Source organism: Peromyscus eremicus, chromosome 3, assembly GCF_949786415.1.
Source record: "Peromyscus eremicus chromosome 3, PerEre_H2_v1, whole genome shotgun sequence".
Taxonomy (NCBI): Eukaryota; Metazoa; Chordata; class Mammalia; order Rodentia; family Cricetidae; genus Peromyscus; species Peromyscus eremicus.
This window is the reverse complement of record NC_081418.1, coordinates 39,987,681-40,007,733: the sequence shown is the minus strand read 5'-3', so window position 1 is coordinate 40,007,733 and position 20,053 is coordinate 39,987,681. Positions and strand designations below refer to the sequence as shown.

The 20,053-nt window shown below is 43.2% G+C and overlaps 1 protein-coding gene across 1 annotated transcript in view; it reads right to left on the bottom strand.

Annotated features, from left to right (window-relative positions):
* Snd1 (staphylococcal nuclease and tudor domain containing 1) overlaps window positions 1-20,053 on the bottom strand; it is a 427,841-nt gene that overhangs the window by 375,765 nt on the left and 32,023 nt on the right. The window contains exons 2-8 of the mRNA XM_059257458.1: window positions 17,346-17,495; window positions 9,977-10,097; window positions 6,124-6,202; window positions 3,692-3,852; window positions 2,919-3,010; window positions 2,020-2,178; window positions 664-770 (exon numbers count right to left, since the gene is read on the bottom strand). Of these exons, the coding sequence (XP_059113441.1) occupies window positions 664-770; window positions 2,020-2,178; window positions 2,919-3,010; window positions 3,692-3,852; window positions 6,124-6,202; window positions 9,977-10,097; window positions 17,346-17,495 (869 nt within the window). The remainder of the gene's footprint in view (window positions 1-663; window positions 771-2,019; window positions 2,179-2,918; window positions 3,011-3,691; window positions 3,853-6,123; window positions 6,203-9,976; window positions 10,098-17,345; window positions 17,496-20,053) is intronic.

Sequence of the window (20,053 nt, the reverse complement as noted above, 5' to 3'; positions counted from 1 at the left end):
TCTTGCTGATAATTCACTCCACCACGCTGAAATGAGTCTCGAGTTTGTTTCATTTCAAACACCTAAAACATAGAACACTTAAGAGAGGAACCTAGAGAAAAGTGACTTAAAAGCATTTAAAAAGAGTCGGGGGGTGGTGGCCCACCCAGCACTCGGGAGGCAGAGGCAGGAGGATCTCTGTAAGGTTGAGGCCAGCCTGGTCTATAGAGCGAGTTCCAGGACAGGCAGAGCTGTTAGGCAGAGAAACTCTGTCTCAATAAACAAACAAACAACAATAACAAAAATCTCCTTAAAGTAAATCAAGTAAGGTGGGCTGGCAAGACAGCTTGGTCAGAAAAAGTGCTTGCCACCATGCTAATGACCTGAGCTCAATCCCCAGGACCCATGTGGTGGGAAGAAAGAACCAACTCCACACGAGTTGTCCTCTGAGTTCTACACACTGTGGCATGTGCACACCCACATACATACCCTAAGCCCTTACTCCCCAGTATAACTAACCTAGACCTAAAGGTTAATGTTTGAGTCACTCCATATGATAGTCCACCTTCTCTTGGGATTTCCCGATTCTTTTACTGAAATAAACAGGCAATACCACAGAGCGGGGAGAGAAGATGGCCAGACTCTTCCCCTGAATACTTAGCAAGGTGCCCTGGCAGGCCTTACCTCTCCGCTGCCCTCAGCTTTTCTGCACCCCGGGTGTAAACTGCAATTGACCAGTCCACACAGCGTGCAAAGCCTTCCTTCAGGAGGAGCTCAGTGATGTTACCATTCTAAGAAACAAGGCACAAGAAGACAGACACGATTACACATCATTGCCCCAAGAAATCACTTTTCTGTTTCTGACACAGCAAATACAGCACTATCTAGCTGGTACTTCAAGTTTTCTAAAAATAGGAAAAAGTAGGTTCTCTAACTAAGAAATCACACCCAAGACATGGGATGCCATTGTAAGACTCCTTCCAGCAGCCTTGCCCTCATACCCCAACAACACCCAGCACAGCAACTCTACTTAACAGGAGCAGAATAAATGTTAGTGGCACTGAATGGAATTGACATTTCAATAGCTCTTCTTGGGGGCAGAGGAGGATGTTAATCTTTAGAAGAGATTACTCCTTATTCTTCTCTGCCCCTAAGAATCAGCACTTTCTCCCCTTTTCAGAAGCAGAAAGCTGAAGAACAGACTGAGTGGGAAAAGCACAAGCCACATTTTTCCTGGTGAATAACAATTCATATTCTACTGTGACACAGAAAACCATCTGGCAGGGCATGGCCAGAGAGTCAGCACTCCAGAAGAAACAGACATGACCTTGGCACCCTGCAAACCAAGCCTCCCAGCCTTCTACAGCTGCCATCGTGGGAGTCATCTGGCTGGAAAAGTAACAGTAGATTAACTGTGTGTTATATCTCCATTACAATAGTGAAAATCAACTTAGTTTTCACATAGCAAGGTCATTTCTTGTGCAAAAATAACACATTTATCAAAGTGCACAAGAGGGTCAAACTCCGTCCACATTTAAAACGAACAAACAAACAAAAAAAAAAAAAAAAAAAAAAAAAAAAAAACACTAGTTCCCACTCAAACCAGAATTAGAAGGTAACTAGTTAAAGATTAGAATACAGGAAATAATTTTTCCATTTACCAGTCTCCTCCTGACTAATGTGCCAATACTTCAGAATAGCTGACTCCTAGACCTACATATGAACCTCCCCAATCCCACTCCCCCACTTCTGCAGGATGTGGACAACCCCAGCCTTCCACTGGCAACTTTCAGACTCAAAGACTTCCCTTTATGAAGCCAGGAATATTTGACATTAACTCCCTAAAAGCTCAATGCACTGATTTGTGCAACTACATGACAAATGGTATCTAAACAGAAAAGGCTCAAGTCATTAGATAATAATACCAAAAGTAAAATTAAAAAATTCTGCCAAAATCTGAGAAAATGTTGCAGAGAGAGAAAGAGCAGCAAACTGAATACATGGCAGACCCATCCAACCCACCCTGCAGGGCACACTCACTGGATGAAGGATGGTACCCAGAATGTTCTGATTGTGACAGCTCTCCAGAATAATCTGAACATCTCTCTGAAGCAGTCTCGACTCCGTGAAAAACTTGGCTTCTGCAGCAAAAGGCTCTGGTGTTTCACTACCATCTGCTTCTCGCCGAAAAGTTGGGCACTAAAGGGAAGTAAGGATGATGAGGAATGCAGCTGAAGTGGAGCCAGATGCCCTCCGCCCACATCAGGTTTCCAAGGGGCATGAAGACCACAGCCAAAGCTCAGGGAGTTCTAGAAACTGCTCTTCTGACCATCTTGAAAACAACCAGACCAATCAAGCTTCTTGCTAAAGGTAAAGGAAACATACCATGTGGGGAAGCATTTTAATTTCCTTTGAAAATGTCCCCTTAACAAGAAAGGATCAGTCAGTACCCTGTTTTCAATCCCTGATTTTTTCCCCCCGAGACAGGGTTTCTCTGTGTAGCTTTGGAACCTGTCCTGGAACCCGCTTTGTAGCCCAGGCTGGCCTCGAACTCACAGAGATCCACCTGCCTCTGCCTCCCGAGTGCTGGGATCAAATGTGTGCACCACCACCAGCCAGCTCACTGATTTTTTAAGCACATATGGGTATTCATGAATTCAATTCCTATTTAGCAAGCTTCAGAGCCACTCATGCCTCCTGCCCTTTTCTCCTAGCTTCACACCTCCAACAGTGCCCCAGACCAAACAGACCTTAATTACTTGAAATCTAACAGAACTGTCTCACGATGAGCTTAAACCAAAATAACTAGGAAGCCCTCTGTCCAATGGCTCATAGGAGGAAGAAAAGTAGATCCAAAGTCCCTAGGCAGAGAAATGGACCTATTACTGTATACTCCCACAAATCCCAAACCCACCGTGTAGCCCAGTTTGTGCTCTAACCTTAATCCCTGACAGCATGACGGTAACAAGGTAGTGATCTGGGAGGAGCAGGGCTCGGACCACACTGCCATCTCGAACATGCTCGATGATAGCTGAATGACAGAACAAACATCTTTGATCATTAGAGAAAGTTGTCCCAGAGTTATACAATACCCAAGCTACTTACACCTAACCCATCTCCTCTCCTTCCAAAAAACCTGAGAAGCCCCCCTCACAGAAGTGGAAAAAACACTGGGATGAGTCCAGGAGAACACAAAGCAAAGCTACTTTTCTGTCTTCTGAACCTACTAAGACCTCATGAAACTCTCTCCAAAATCTAGGATGCTCACAAAATAACTAGTAACCTACATTGTGCTTGCTTATATTTTTTTTTAAATCTGTAGTCAGTAAAGGCCCAAACTAGCAAAAACTATATAGCATATAAATATGTTTATATATTTACATATATATGGATTATGTTTCTACCTCCAAGTTTCAGGGTTAGTTTTAAGTAGTCTTGAGGGAACAGAAAATACACAATGTGCAAAATACTAACAGCTTACAATCAGCAACAGTACAGGGCTAGCCTCTGCTACACATTCCTGTAGTAAGCTTTGTGAACCAACTCAAAGCTCCTTCCAAAGTGCCCCAGTGTTCTCTAACCCTTAAGGATTCCCTTTGGATACTAAGCAAGCAAAAGAAAGACTCGCTGAATCTTATAAACCCCAAGAATCAAAGAAAGCAAACAGCAAGAGAACACCCTGAGTCTGCCTGCCTTTCCCTGCCCTCCTCACCATTGACAGGCTTCTGGTGGTGTGAGTCCACAAAATGCCTTGGGTTCTCAATGGTATACTTGAGGTCCCGGATGGTGTGTGAACCGTTCCCCTCACTCCACATCCCTTTCTTCGATGCTTTTGCTTGTTCCTCACACTCTGAAAGCCGGTTCTGCTCGGGGCTGGGATATGAAAGACAAACAAGCTGTGGTTACTGAGTTCACAAACAGCTCTGCAGCTCTTTGCCAGGTGGTTTCTTCAGTACCTTCTCCCTTAAAAGATTCCAAGGCAGCCGGGCGGTGGTGGCGCACGCCTTTAATCCCAGCACTCGGGAGGCAGAGCCAGGCGGATCTCTGTGAGTTCGAGGCCAGCCTGGTCTACCAAGTGAGTTCCAGGAAAGGCGCAAAGCTACACAGAGAAACCCTGTCTCGAAAAACCAAAAAAAAAAAAAGATTCCAAGGCATTTATTTAACCAGAAAATCACCATAAGCACAATTTCCAAATTCCAGATTTGTTCCTTCAAAGGACAGATGAGATTCTAAGAGCATTTAATGAGGGGATCTAAAGAACATGCAGTCCTTCCGCCAGTGAGCAGAACAGAACAAGTTAATGGCTCCAAGGGGAGCCACTCCAGGGGGTACAAATTCATTTAAGCATCCCAGATTCCAGAAGCTAGGTCCAGCTCAACAGGGTTTGGTGCAGGGAAAATGACTAAAAGCACCCTTAACACTTTCTCTAGCCACAAATCAAGGCTGGGGCCATCTGCAGGGTGCACTGCTGTAACAGATAATGATGCTCAGAATTACTTAGACATCCAACAAGGTCAACGAGACAATGGCAGTTTGAAAATAAGCCTCTTCTTCATCAGGCAGGAAACCAACAGGAGTACAGCCCAAAAGGAAAATATCAAACCAACAAGTACTTCTTAAGCAGGGGAGTAGTGCAGAAATGACTGTTTACTGTCACATCTGAGCTAAACAAGGAACTACAAGGCCTTTGCAGGATTCCAAACACCAGGGACCATGCACAGCCATACACACGTTGAATTTCCTCTCCTGGTCTCTAGGAATTTCTGTCTAAGCAAGCATGACCTATTATTTCCCAAGCTAGAAGTTCCTCTTCCTTCTCTTCATCCAAAATATAGCCAGAGGATTCAGATATCAAAATTCATAGTAGCCAGATTTAATTAGATTGTGGGGGTAGCAAAAGCAGAAGCAAGCATAAACAGTGAGAAGAGGCAACGTTCAGTCTGGAGGGATTAGTACTCCAGTGACAGTAGCACGAAACTGTTAAGGGGTTTGGCTTTATTCATTCCAGTTGCAAACTGAATTCCCAAGAAAAAAAAACATTGCAACAGTAATCATGCCAGTAATTGTCCTTAAGTTAGAACCGTGGCATGCTTCCAAAAACACCACCTAAAAACAAATGTCTTAATTCAACCAATTCTCACAGGCAACACACAACAATTACAGAGTTCAGCAAAAGTCTCCTTACAATCAGAAAGGACTGCAGGTACGCGATGATTGACCTGGTCCCAAATCTCAGAGGACAGAAAGAAGGCAAAAGGTGTAACTGTGCCTTTGGCTCATTCTCATCATGGGTATACCTGATGCAAATATTTATCCAAAGTCTTTTCTTTGGCTACTGCAGTCATATAACATAGCAAGGATTTAATGTTTTAAATAGCATGTTTATAGCCTCCAAATTACTGATGTAGCATATCACTTTTCAGAGACTAAAGTGTTAATTAAAGCCAGCTGCAATCCACTCTACTGAGAATACTAGTGAACTTGAACATGATTTATGTACTATAAGCCTTACGTGTGTGTGTGTGTGTGTGTGTGTGTGTGTGTGTGTGTGTGTGTGTGCCATTGGGTAGGCAAATATGCTTTTATCTATTAATGAAGTATCCTCAGATTCAAGACCACAGGATCAGAAAAGTTTTTACTAACCTTCAAAACAGAGTAACTGTAGCCCTGTCAATTACACAGATTCAAAGCTTTTTTTTCACTGCAGTGTTCCTTACACCAGATGAGACAGCCTATCTTTTATTGTCTATCTCCTCATTAGAATGCTAGCACAGCCTAAGTCTATTCAGTGCTATATTCTCAGTGCATAGAACCTTAATACACAGTTGAGGTTCAATATTTGGGCTGACTGGCTGGCTGGCTGGGTAAATACTCTGGAATTGCATATCTATTGATCTACTAACTCGTGAATAAAACAGGTCTGTTTTTAAAGGAGGTATACATAAATCAAATGCCATTAGTAAATGTTTAGTGACCTCCTGACTCAAAACAACCCAGGAGCAAGAAGATCTCAGAAGAGATTAAAGCACCTGAGGTTATCCATCTTGCAGGAAAAAACAGGAAGGAAATGAAGTAAAACCGTTTACGGTGGCTACCAACGTCTTGGTGCCTCCCAGAAGAACGTCGTGAGTGAAGCATACTTACTTATTGGCTCGCATGCCTTCTCTCCGGGTAGCCAAGCCTTCTGCAACTAGTGACTCTGCAATGTTTTCCCCGTTAGTGTCTGAGGAGGGAAATTAACCACATTAGTATCTGAGGAAGGACACGAACCACCAGAGCCAAACCTGCCTCTGCTAGCAACAGCACACAGGATGGGCCATCTTCATGCTCACTCTTCAGGAGGGAGATACTGTGGAGAAAGGTACCAGCAGAATGCAGCACCGGGCTTCTCAGAAAACTTCCAAAACATCTAGTCTCTTGGACAATCTTTTTTCCCAGGACTTTGTTTCTAATTTTCTAGAGTATTCCTAGGCCAAAAGAAATCCTGGGAGCCACAGGAGATTCACACATGACAGGTAGCTCAGGAAGACAGCAACGAAGATGAAACCTGCTACTGAACATACATCCAGCTTCCTGTATCCTATGTAGTCCCCTCTAATCGGGACTGCACTTGCTCCACTGGGTTCCTGCGAGAATTAAATAATATGTGCAATCACCAACCAGTGCGGAGTCAGGAATTAGAAAAAGGCAGATAAACTCATTTAGTGCCATCTATCCCACTTATGCCAGAAAGTCCAATTCCTCTCCATGTCATATTCTCTACTCCAAAGACCACTAAGACAAGCCACACAGCTTAAGACTGACTGACTGACAGTGTCTAGATTTTCTCTTTTACAGAGCAGCCATCAGGACAGGAAAGAAAAAGATGGTAAACATTAAAACTTAACCTGATTAAGGTTCCACTTAAGCATTAGGTTCCACCTGAAACATTAATTGCATTTCCATACTATTGGAAAAAGCTTTTAGTCTTGGTATGTCTCTTAAATCTTTGTCGGCTAAAACGATAAAAGAAGACATCTTTGCAGAAATCACTTCATAAAAATCTTTAATATGGCAGAGAGCAAGCTCCCAGATAAACTGTAACACAGCAGTCTAGCTGATAGGTAATATCAGCACAGAATGAAATTCTGCAAGAGTTATATCTATCTGGTATACTACACCCTGACTTCCTCAAGCACTAACAAGTATATGTACATACATACACATAAATGTACACATCTTTAATGCCTCATCACTAGAAAACACATGTCTCTACAAAGGCAAATTGTGTATTTCTTTTTCTACCAAACAATGTTGAGAACAATGTTTATACAAAGGACTCTCAAGGTTCTGCAGCTAAGCACCTGGCCTTTGCCCTGAGGTTCCTGTTAAATCCAAACACAGATTTCACTAATACTAATAAATATTACAATGGTTTCCTCCAAACACAAGAATTCTAGGGTGGAGAGTCCAGTCAAACGATGCAACAGTGAAGGAAAAGTTGTGCAGCAAGAGGCCAAAAAGTCAGAAGATAGCGAAGAATGAAGCCCAGGCACAAAACCAGTGAGAAACCATAAATCACGGTCAACAACATATCCCCAAGCTCTCAGAAACGTTCTTGTTACAGAACACTAGGAAATGTTGACACTTTTAGAAAGTGAGCTCTCAGTGGGTGATGGTTAACCTTCATTGACAACTTAAGCAGACTTAGAATCACCAGGAGACACAACTCTAGATGTTTCCAGGGAGGCCAAAGTGAGGAGGGAACAGCTACCCACAATCTGGGTGGTAGCAACAGGTGGGATCACCGTTCAAATAAAAGGGAAAAGAAGAAAGTGAGCTGAGCACCAGCATTCACTGCTCTCTGCTTCCTGACCACAGATGAGATGTGATCAGCCAGTCACCTCATGGTCCTGCTGCCATGTCTTTCCAGCCATGACAGACTGCCAAATCAAAGCGAACCTTCCCTTCCTTGAACTGCTTTTTTCAAGAAAACTAACACAGAATATTTCTCCCGAAAGGAGAAAAATACATTCCCTTAGACTGAAGCTTCAAAGGAAGCAACAAAATGTGACAGACATAAAGGGAAGAAGAAAAGTAAACATATCTAGAAGCCAAGGATCTCATTCTTGGATGTTATCTATCAAATGATGAATAAGAGGGAGTCACAAATGAATAGTATCTTGGAGCTGGTAGAAAACTATCTTATTTTATCTTAGAGGAGTAAGCCTTGGTGTCATACGCCTTAAATCCCAGCACTCAGAAGGCAGAGGTGTTCTGAGTTCCAGGGCAGCCTGATCTATATCGCAAGTTCCAGTCCTAAAAAGTCAAGACTTATCATCTTTCTACAGTAAGTTCTAGGCTAATCACAAGTTCTACTCCCCAACCCTCCATAAAATAGAGGAAAAGATGGCTCCACTGTCATTCTCAATTCACTTTTCTAAAACTTCTACAATTAAGCTCAGTTTTTTTTTTCTTTCTTTCTTTCTTTCTTTTTTTTTTTTTTCCAAGACAGGGTTTCTCTGTGTAGCTTTGGAGCCTGTCCTAGAACTCACTCTGTAGCCCAGGCTGGCCTCGAACTCAGAGATCTGCCTGCCTCTGCCTCCCAAATGCTGGGATTAAAGGTGTGCACCACCACTGCCCAGCTAAGCTCAGTCTTTTTGTTTGTTTGTTTGTTTGTTTTTAAAGAAATAATATAAAAATTTTATTCATCTCCTTCTGTGATTAGGCAAAACCAAGAGAATGAATGGATATTTGCTCTTGGCACACACAGTGTGCCATAAATGCCAAAGTACTTAATCCTCATCCTTTCTGACATCTTTTTTTTTTTAAAGCTCAGTTTTAATGGGATGTCATTATGCTTACCTTCTAATGCTGGCCTAAAGTCAGGCATTGACTATTTAAGTCAAACAGATAATCTAAGTTGCTAGGATATTAAGAAGACTTCTAATTAATTAACCAGTTAGCTTAATAAAAAAAAAAAATCTACCCCAAAACTATTCAGGCATTTAAACTGCTGTGACACTGGCATACTTCCCTGTAAAGTGAAGTTGAAAGTAAATTGTGTGAGTGTCTAAAGGGATAATGAACACATTTCTTAACATTTCTTATACATTTATTCTGATAAGCTTGTTTTTTATATTAACACATTTAAGACTAAATCTTTGTGTTGGTCCAGATTAAGCAGGCTTTCTCTTTTAAAAAATGTCATTAGCTATTGTCTAGAAAACATTTAACTAAGTCTTTCACTGTCCCATTGCCCACTTAAAACTCTACTCCCCACTTTTACATTACCTCTATCCAATCCAAAGAAGACCACAATATCTAATATCCCATGAATCATTTGACCTAGCTAAAAATGTGTTTATATGTGCATACGAGCATGTGTCAACACACACAAAGTTAATGATGATGTAGACCACGTCAAAACTTTACATATTTTTAAACTCTCAGGAGCTTACAAATGAAGAAACTAGGGCTTATAGAGGTAAAGGGTAAAGGGATACAGAATGGGAAAGTCAGAATTCTAACCCCGGCCATCCAATTCAAAAGCCTGTTTTCATTCTATTTTATTTCGAACAATAAGACAGATTTTTAAAATAACAACCACTGGCCCCAAACAGATCCTCTTTTGCTAAAGAGTCCCCAGAAAGAAGAAAAGCTACAAGATAAAAGAATACAGAATGCAATATAGGAAATCTATAGGAATTCAATTAGCACTCCGACCCCAAAGCACAGAGCTGTTGAGTTGCCTCTATGGGAAGAAGAACGGCTACAGTAAACCACAGGTCCTACACCAATCCAAGAAAGCACAGGGGTGAACAAGGATCAGGACTGCTGGAGGTGTGCCTCTGTTCTTATGTGTACATGCCCAGCAGGAACTCCCATATAACCCACAGCAACTGTCCTAGAGTTAACGCACAGCAGAGGCCCATTCTGGTCTTCTGCCAAATCAAAACTGATCCTTGGATGAACTTTAGGCTCCAAGAGAAACGAGTCCACTCTTCTTGCTGCTCACCTTTTCCAAGGTAGATCATCCCATACTCTCGTCCCTGGGGAGTCTTGTTTTCTATCGTGAAACAGACTTCCTTCCCAATCAGCTTCTTGCGAAGGAATTCTCGAGCAGGAAATGCCCAAGGCTGAAATACAAAACAGAAGTGTCATGGGAAAACTGCCTACTCCAGACCCCAATCAGCATCAAAGCAACTTCATGTCTTCAATAGAACTGTTTAGGCACTTAACCTCAGTCTGGCCAAGGACACGAGGAGGAAATACACACAACTGACTGCACACTTCGGGGCCTCCTAGAAAGGGTCTAGCACTGGATTAACTAGCACAGGCCCTAACACAGGCCTCAGAGCTCTCCAGACACCAGCAGCAGCACCAGCCTCCACCACTCTCCGCTCAGTTACAGCTTCCTTTTGCACAATATCTGCCACCATTTTATAGCACTTCCACGTGCCTGCCAGTGCTCTGACTGCTTTCTGTAGCTCATCCCACTCCCTGACATGGGGAGCCCCCCCAGGAACCACCTAGAGGTGAATCATCATAAATAACAACTACTCCCCCATCTGCTTGTCTCCTTCCAGTCTGCAAAGCACTTGCCTTAATGCCAGTTCAAGGCAGAGCTTTTAGTGCTGTTACTATTTGGGAGTGAATCTCTGCTCAGGTAGGAGCCTTATTTACACCATTTCTACCGCCGTTCCAAGGACAGCAATAAAGTTGAGAGAGCAGTCCCCAAAATGTTTCCTCTTCTACTTCTACTCTGGTCTAAAACCTGGAATTTGGACAGTAAAATGGCTCAGCAGGTAAAAGCTCTTGCTGCACAAACATGACAGCCTAACTCCAATCCCCAGATCTCATGCTGCAAAGAGAGAACAGGCACCTGAAAGCTGTCCTCTGGCCTCCACACGCATACTGTAACATGTGCACATGCATACACACGTACATGCACACACATGCACACACGTACACACACTGTAATACTAATACTAATAAACTTTGAAAAGATTTTAATGTTTAAAGATCCTAGACTCCTGGGAAGACACTAGTGACAGCTATTGATAAGGAGCATCTTATAAATGGCATGATGATTATTATTCCCTCACTCATTCAGGACAGACCGGGGGGGGGGGGGGGGGGGACGGACGGGATGGACATAATGGGAAACAAAGTCTCTATGTAAACAAGATAATCTACAGATGGTCTTGTCCACATCGTCACTCCTAGGATGATCCAGGTCTGTCCAACCCACAGGTGGCTGATGATGACTATAAATGCTTCCCAACATAAAATAGTAAATTATTAAAGAGACTATGAGGGGTTTTTTTGCATGTGTATATGATTTTTTTTCTAACTGCATGGTTCTCAAGTGTTTACTTTGTAAACGACACTGTGTCACAATGTCAAAAGGTTAGACATGCCTGGTAGGGAAGAGGAAAGGTCTCCTCTTAAGTAAGCCTGTCAGAGGAGCCCTGACACTTCAACTGACAGCCAGGGCCTAGCTCCTGTCCCAAGTTCCTTAGGACAGAAATGGGGAGGGAAGGGTCAGGGGCACAACAGCAGCCCACATACTAAGAGTGCAAGCATAAAAGGGAGCTTCTCCTTTACGATTCAATCCGCACAGCCTGCCCACTATCATCTCTTCACAGTTCAGCATACACACAATAAAACGCAGGTCCGACAGTTAGGAGCCTGAAAAGAAGGTCTGAATAACCTCTTCTATCCAGGAAGCTTATTTTATGAGGTCACTCAATAAACTTCGTCAAAGTTGGAAAACTCCATGTAACTTCCTGGAAACTAGAAGCCAATGGAAGATGCAAGTCGTGAAAACAGTGCAGTTATTTATCCCAGATAGTGAGTGGTTCTAGGAAGCACTCGGCTCAGCTAAGAAGCCCAAACCAACCTTCTACTCATCTATCCTGCTAGTCCCTTCTCAAAGTACCAACAAGCAAAGAGACGAAGCACCCAACAGCAATACAGAGTTCACCATATCACTATGTCTCATTTTTACAACCACCTCATTCCCTAAAAATGAAGAGACCACTCACCAAAGTGAAGTCTGATAAGATTCCAATTACAAACTGCATCACAGAAAATGATTCTGAATCAACAGTCATGAACTTCCTGTATTTTTACGATTTCCTCTAAAAATGTTCAGACTATGGCTGTCTTCACAACAATATTAATATTCAGACCTCAGTAACGCAGTACTTTCTTAATACCTGAGAGAGAGCTCAGCAAGTGCTGCAAAGGGAAGCATATTTATTATGGGTAACAACACGCATCAAGGGTCAGTTCACAAGGAAATACATCTCTAGCCCCTGTGAGAAATCCTCCGGTTTCTATCTACCACAAAGAAGCTCTCTAAAAGCTTTTAAGGATTGCTCAAAGAGCATCCATTCTTAGCCCCTCGTGTTTTACAGCTCATCTGTCACTAGCTGGTCAGACAATAAAAGCAGGCCACACTAGAGGACTTGAAATGAAAATATACCTGATTCTATACGGGGCGGGGGGGGGGGGGGGGGGCGGGGGGGGCACCAGTGTCTACAATCTTTTCCAAAGCCAGGCCTTCTTGAAGCTTTGCTCTATCCAAAACTGGGCACTTTGCTACTGAATAAGCTACTAACAACAACAGACAATCGGAAGACTCAGCTACACAGGACAGAGTCTGACCTCGTCCCTACAAAGGCAAGGGAACACTCTGGGAGAGAATCTTTATGAAAGTGAGGGTAGTCAGGGGGGTGGTCTGTCCCAATACTGCCTGCCGGAACTGTAAGAGGCCCATACAGGGAAATTTGCTCCAAGAATTGCTCAAATGTCACAACAGCCTAGTAGGAAGAGCAGCCATGGTCTGTTCATAGGATACTCCAGAGTTCTATGTAAGAAACAAATGCCTTTAAGTAGTTGAACTTGGGACTACCACTTCTCTTTAGGGTCCCCAATAGCAGGGAAGCTGACAGCCTGCACTCCATGCTAAGACCCAAACAAAGTCATGATGTCTGAAGTCATGAAATAGAATGTTTTAATTCCAATCTTCTCTTTGGTCAGACTCCTAAAACTACTGAGACAAGATCAAACCCAGAATAATGTCAACTGTTAGAATTTGGTACCTGGCCCAATGCTCAGAACTCCTTGTCTCTCCCTCTTCTAACCATCCCATTGTACTACCTGGCTATCCTGCTCTACCACCTCAATCCTCAAAAGCTGTAATGAAAGTAGGACTGTGACATTCATTTCTGAATTTCCCCTGAAACCAGCATAGAGCTTCACACACAGCAGGCACTCAATTAATCTGTGGGAAATAAATATATAACCAGCACAGTGCCCATCAATGCAGTGTCTAGGCTGCCTGGAGTAGCTAGGCAACGCTGGGGATTAGTCTGGCACAGGGCAGTGACGGCTGGGGACATACAGGGAACCTGTTTTCATTTCCACAGGACTTATGAGAAAGCTGAATAGCGCTGAAAGAAGACACCAGGACGGAAGAAAAAAAAAATAATCATATGAATGATATTTGGGGCAGTGACACAAAGAAAAGCAAATGAATAATGATGTCTTTGATTCTTCTTGAATCTTCCTGATTCTTCTTTCTCGTGGAAAAAAGCTAGACAATGTTCTCCGCGTCAATGGAGAGCTGGTGCCTCATTGTGCCATGCACCAAGCTCGAAGGAGAACCACTGTTTCTTTTCTCATCTCTTTCATCATCTCATTCTCATCACTGTACACCTGCTTTGAGTCAGGTGCCGACCAGACCCAGGGACACACGGATGAGACAAAAGGTTCCTCCTTCTGAAGAGTTCACAGTCCAGTAGAGAAAACCATACAACTCAGAAATGAGAGGCTGTGATTGCTCCAACAGCACAAAGAAGGAACTAGGGAAAGTAAGGTCAGGGGCTGTGTCTTAAGACAGTGGGTAGTCACCAGGTCACAATGACGGGGAAACACTAAAATCAACTAAGCAGATTATAAGTGTGTGTATGTGTGTATGTGTGACAGTAATAGAATAAAAGACCATGAATCTGAGTAGTTTCAGGGGGTAGACACAAGAGAAGTTGAATGGGGGGAAATGATATAAATACAGTATTCATATATAAGGTTTGTTTGTTTATTTGTTTGTTTGGTTGGTTTTGGTTTGGTTGGGTTTTTCGAGACAGGGTTTCTCTGTGTAGTTTTTGTGCCTGTCCTGGATCTTGCTCTGTAGACCAGGCTGGCTTCGAACTTACAGAGATCTGCCTGGCTCTACCTCCCCAGTGCTGAGATTAAAGGCGTGCGCCACCACTGCCTGACCCATATATGAGATTCTTAAAAGATAAATAATATAGTAAAATAAGTAATTTTTTTTAATTAGGAGGAAAAGGACAGTCAGAGCACAAATGGACTTGTGGTCTAGGTTCAGGCATGTAGCTTGTCAGAGTAATGAAAACCACTGGAGTGTCTAAGAATAACAATGAGCAAGAGTATGTAAATTATGGTCCAAAAAGATCTGGGGGTATGATGGCACCCTTTAATCCCAGTACTTAAGCAGAAGCCATGAGGCCAGTCTGGTCTACATAGAGAGTTCTAAGCCAGCTGGAGTTACAGAGTGAGACCCTGTCCAGAGGGGAGGACAGAAATCTGAGATCTCTGGAGGAAGTAGGAGAAGTAAGGAGAAGTCAAAGAGCATATTGTTTAAACGGCCTCAGCCCAACAGAAGAGTTGAGCAAGAACCCTATCAATAGCCATGAAAAGTGCAACACAGACAGGCTGGAGAGAGGCCGGACTCTCTAGGTCTGAATACTGGGTGGGGTGTTTCAAGAAAAGTGAGACCAGCGCAAGGAAAATCAGATTTCTCCTTTAGGTCATCAGGCTGTGACTAGAATCCTGTGTCCATGTCTCATCAAGGGTGTGAGAGGAAGACCAGACCACGACAGGGGGAGGACAGACTAGGCCTTAGGAGGAAGCAATCGCCATAGGCTGGGAGAGAGTGACAGCACCTACTAAGTGCTCCACTTCACAAAGAACTCTGAAGAGCTCCTGGAAAAGGCTTGTGACACCAAACTGCTCTGGAAAAGATAAAGCACTGGACTGTAAAACTTCTGTACAACTAAGATGGAGTGCCAGGTACCTTCCATGCCATCATTCCTGCCGGAGTCTGCTCAGATTCTACTACCCTGTTACACAGGAGGCAGTGCCCCACATTCTCAGCCATGCAACAGGAAATTAAACAAACCTTTCTTAGATAAGGCTGCACTGCTTCTTTCTTTTGGGGAAAAGAGCTTGATGGCCTCTAAGAAGAGGCAGCTCTTCACCTCAGGAGCAATCAAGCTGTTGTAGGGCACACAGCTGAAAGGAAGAGAGAACCCTGAAACAGAGATTCACCCATTTGATGCTCACTCAATGCCAAAAGAGGTTTAATCTTCAGTCCGTGATCTAACAGACTAGTGATGACCAAACATTTATTAAGTACTTTGTAATGTGCTAAGCACTTCATGTTTCCTTATTTAATCCTCATTGAGCAGTCCAGAGGTAGATATAGACACTACATTAGTCTCAACACTTGTCGTTACTGACGGAGGACCAATGAGAAGGAACTGATTTGAATGTATTTAGTCATTATCTCTAGAGTCTAACCAACTACTGCTGATAGAACAATTATGGGCGATTTTTCTCCATCTCCATTATCTATAATGCTGCCTCACTACTGCCTTATTTAAAAAAATACTATTAAAGATGAAAAGAACTAAATGCTTTCCTTAAATAAAAGCTCATGAGCTAATGCTTTTTCTTCTTCACTTCCTTGAAAGGGGAAAGCAGGGAACAGCCAATTACTAATCTACCCAAAGTCACCAAGCTGCAGCCATGAACAAATAAGAGTCCAGAAATCCTGTTTCTGACCAGAGAAGCAGCTAAAGGAGAACCAAGCACCATAATTTCCAAGTGTAGAAACATCTTCTCTACCTCCCACAGCAACTGGGATAGACAGCAGCTACCTGGAGAGGCAAGGGTGTAAGCAATCAAGAATCAGCTGATGTGAGAGGCCACATAGCCAGGTGGTAAGAGTTAGGGGTGTGGAAGGCAGAGAGGAGATGATGAGAAAAAACTCAGAAGTAGCTTCTCAGAGTGTAACACAAAGCCACAAGCTGCCCAGAAACTGATAAAAACTCATCCTTAAAAAAACCTCATGTTTAGGGCGAAGGAGATGGCTCAGCTGATTAAGGTGCTTGCCACAAAGCCCAACTCCTAAGTCCACATGGTAGGAGGAGAACAGACTCCCACAGGTTGTCCTCTTACTTCCACACATGAACCTATGCATCACACACACACACACACACACACACACACACACACACACACACACACAGAATGTTTAAAAAACAGTAATAAAAACTCATTTTTAGGGCTGGGTTGTGGAATGTTAGTCTATCACACACGAAACCCTGGGTTCAATCACAGTACCAGACTTAGTGGCACATTCCTCTAATTCCAAAATTCAGGAGGGAAAGGCAGGAGGATCAGAAATCCAAAGTTCTCTCCTCCTATAGAAGTAAGAAGTCAGCTCAAGCCAAACGAGACCTTATCACCAAAAAAGACAGGGACTGGGAGTTGGGAAGAGGGAACCAGATATTGCTCAGTAGTAGACACTTGCCTGGCAGGTGTGAGACCCTGCTTTCAAGTCCCAGTGCTGCCAAAAACAAACAAAAAACACCTCACATTTACATAAAACCTCACAGTTCCACAAATTCAGACAGCTTTGGGGATATCGGCAACTATACCAAAAGGTTAGCACTAGCATTGACAGAGAGCTGCCATTTAAAAAAAAGTTACACTGATGTGACTTCAAATCTATTCTCCAAGAGTGAGAAAGTGAGGCCTACAGGAAAGGATGGGGGACAGCCCTGAGATTGTTACTACAATTAACCAATCATGAGGTAAAGAATCATCAGGGAAATAGGCCTCTGGGCATGACTCTTGATTTGGTTAGCTGAGCTGGAAAGACTCTCCCACTGTGGAAGGCACCCTATAATATGGATCCCCTACTGTCTAAAGGAAGGCAGGCAGCTGGGCACAAGCACTCATCACATCTGCTTCCTGGATATTCTGATGGGACCAGATGCTTTCTGCTCCTGCCGCTTGACTTCCCTGCTATGATGGACTGCACCCTTGAATTCTGAGTTAAATAAACCCTTTCTCCTTTGAGTTACTCAAAGAAAAATGAAAAGAAACTAACTCAGGCAGTGTATGTATAATGACAGATGAGATGTAAGCTACTGGGGACATATCCAGTCATCCTGACAGAAAATACTCACCATGAAGAGAAAAGAAAGAGCACATCAAAATTTCATCAAAGGGGAGAGCAGGCTGCCAACTAGGCCCACGGCCTCAGAAAGGCCTGGGCAAACACCTACCTCATCCGGTGTATCTTTCCCATCTGGTTGTGTAGCAGCCGCCCGCCGAGCGAGATTTCCAGCGCGGATGTTGCTGAGGTTGATCTGCCTCTCCGGAGGAGGACCACCACGGGGCTGCCCACGGACAATGATGGCACACCCAGAGAGGACCTACATAGGTAAGAAAAGAGAATGGTGGCCTGCAAATAATATCACCATAATGTAAGTTATATGCTAATGAATCCCCAACATCTAGAAAAAGTACTTTGCACCCCAGAGGCCCTCAAACATATCTACAGAATGATAAAATGAACAGAGTTTGGCTTGAATTTGTAAGAAAAATTACCTACAAAGAGCCTTGGGCCAGACTCAGAAATATAAGTAGGAATTAAACAAACAACAGAAAAGCCATAAAATAAACAGACTGGGATAAAAAGGCATGAGACATGGAGGTTAATAACCTTTGTAATTTTATCCCAGCATGCATCAACACTGTTCTTTTCAATTATTAACAAGTTAATATCTCCATGCTTTCCATCCTAGAATAAGGCAAACTATGAACACTTAAAGAAAGGGAAGCTAGGGCTGGAGAGATGGCTCAGCGGGTAAGAGCACTGGTTGCTCTTCCAGAGGACCTGAGTTCAATTCTCAGCAACCACATGGTGGTTTACAACTGTCTGTAATGAGATCTGGCGCCCTCTTCTGGCCTGCAGGCAGAACACCATATACATAATAAAGAAAAGAAAGAAAGAAAGAAAGAAAGAAAGAAAGAAAGAAAGAAAGAAAGAAAGAAAGAAAGAAAGAAAGAGAGAGGAAGAGAGAAAGAAAGAAAGAAAGAAAGAAAGAAAGAAAGAAAGAAAGAAAGAAAGAGAAAGAGAGAGAGGAAGAAAGAAAGAAAGAAAGAAAGAAAGAAAGAAAGAAAGAAAGAAAGAAAGAAAGAAAGAGAGAAAGAGAGAAAGAGAGAAAGGAGAGCTAAAGAAAGAAAGGGAAGCTAAAGAAAGGAACCCCACATAATCAAGGCCAGAAGCAAAGGACACCAAAGCACGTGCAACATCATATGAGATACACACAAGTACTGCCCTCTAAAGCCCACATCCTAAACATTTACATTCCCAACTGTGGTGGCGGCTTCTCTCCACTCCTGGCTAAGAAGCCAGAACAAAACCTATTTGCAACTGTGGAAAGGGCTCTGAAGTTCACTGGCATTAACTTTTAAACACCTGAGGGGCTGTAAAAGGAAAGATTCTGAGTGAGAAGAGAAAAAAAGGCGGACAGTAAAAATGACACAAGCTACTCAAACTGCCTCTGCTTCATGAGGCTACTCTGACAGACAGCTGAGCTCACTCGGTCTGAAGGGTTCTCAACTCCATGCTTCAAAACGAACAACCGCTACTGAAGGTTAGCATGGAAGGCCGCAGGGCTGTCAATGGAGGGTACTGCTCAGACGAGAGCCTTGAAACAAAAGCTCACTCTGAAAAAGCATAAGGGGAAGACTCTTCCACACACCCACTAGCAGCCATTCTCCCTCTCCTCACTCAACTAATGCTTTCAATTTAAAAAATGTGTCATAAATGTATGAGTCAGAGAATAAGAAAAGTAAAGGCCACTATCCAAGGCCTAGAACACTGCCCAAAGTGTTGGTGGTTTGAATGAAAATCTCCCGTAGGCCCAAAGGGAGTGGCACTATTAGGTGTGGCCATGTTGGAGGAAGTATATCACTGGGGGTAAGCTTTGAAGTTTCAGAAGCTCAAGCCAGGCCCAGTGTCACTCTCTCTTCCTGCTGCCTGCCAATCTGGATGTAGAACTTTCAGCTCCTTCTCCAGCACCATTATCTGCCTGTGCATAGCCATGCTTCCCACAATGACAACAATGGACTAAACTTCTGAACCTGTAAGCCAGCCTCAATTAAATGTTTTCCTTTATAAGAGTTGTCGTGGTTGCTGGGCAGTGGTGGTACATTCCTTTAATTCCAGCAATGGGGAGGCAGAGGCCAGCCTGAAATACAGAATGAGTTCCAGGATAGCTAGGATGGTTACACAGAGAAACCCTGTTTCAAAACCAACAACATGGTGCTGGAGAGATGGCTCAGCGGTTAAGAGCACTGGCTGCTCTTCTAAAGGACCCGGGTTCAATTCCCAGCACCCACATGGCAGTTCACAACTGTCTGAAACTCCAGTTACAGGGGCTCTGACACCCTCATACAGACACACATGCAGGCAAAACCCCAATGCACATTAAATAAATAAATAAATCTTGAAAAACAAACAACAAGAGTTGTCATAGTGTCCCTTCACGGCAAGAGAAATCCTAACTAAGACAAAAGTTAGTACCAGGAACTGGGGTACTGCTGTGATAGGCCAGACCATGCTTTTATTTGGAGGACTATGGAACACTCTGGGACTTTAGACTAGAAAAGCAGTTGAATGCTTTAAGTAGGGCTTAATGAGCCATACTATTAGGAACATGGAAGACAGTGGTGCTGAGGGTGATTTGGACTGTGGGAGCCTGGCTCAAGAGGTTTCAGAGAAGAATAATATTAGTATGTGGCCTAGAGACCAATCTTGTGATATTTTGGCAAAGAATGTGGCTGCTTTCTGCCCTTGTCCAAAAAAAAATCTATCTGAGGCTAAACTGAAGAGTTATAGATTAACAGCTTTGGCTGAGATTTCCAGACAGCCTAGTCTTGACTGTGTTGCTTGGTTATTAGTGGCCATGCTTATGCAGATCTA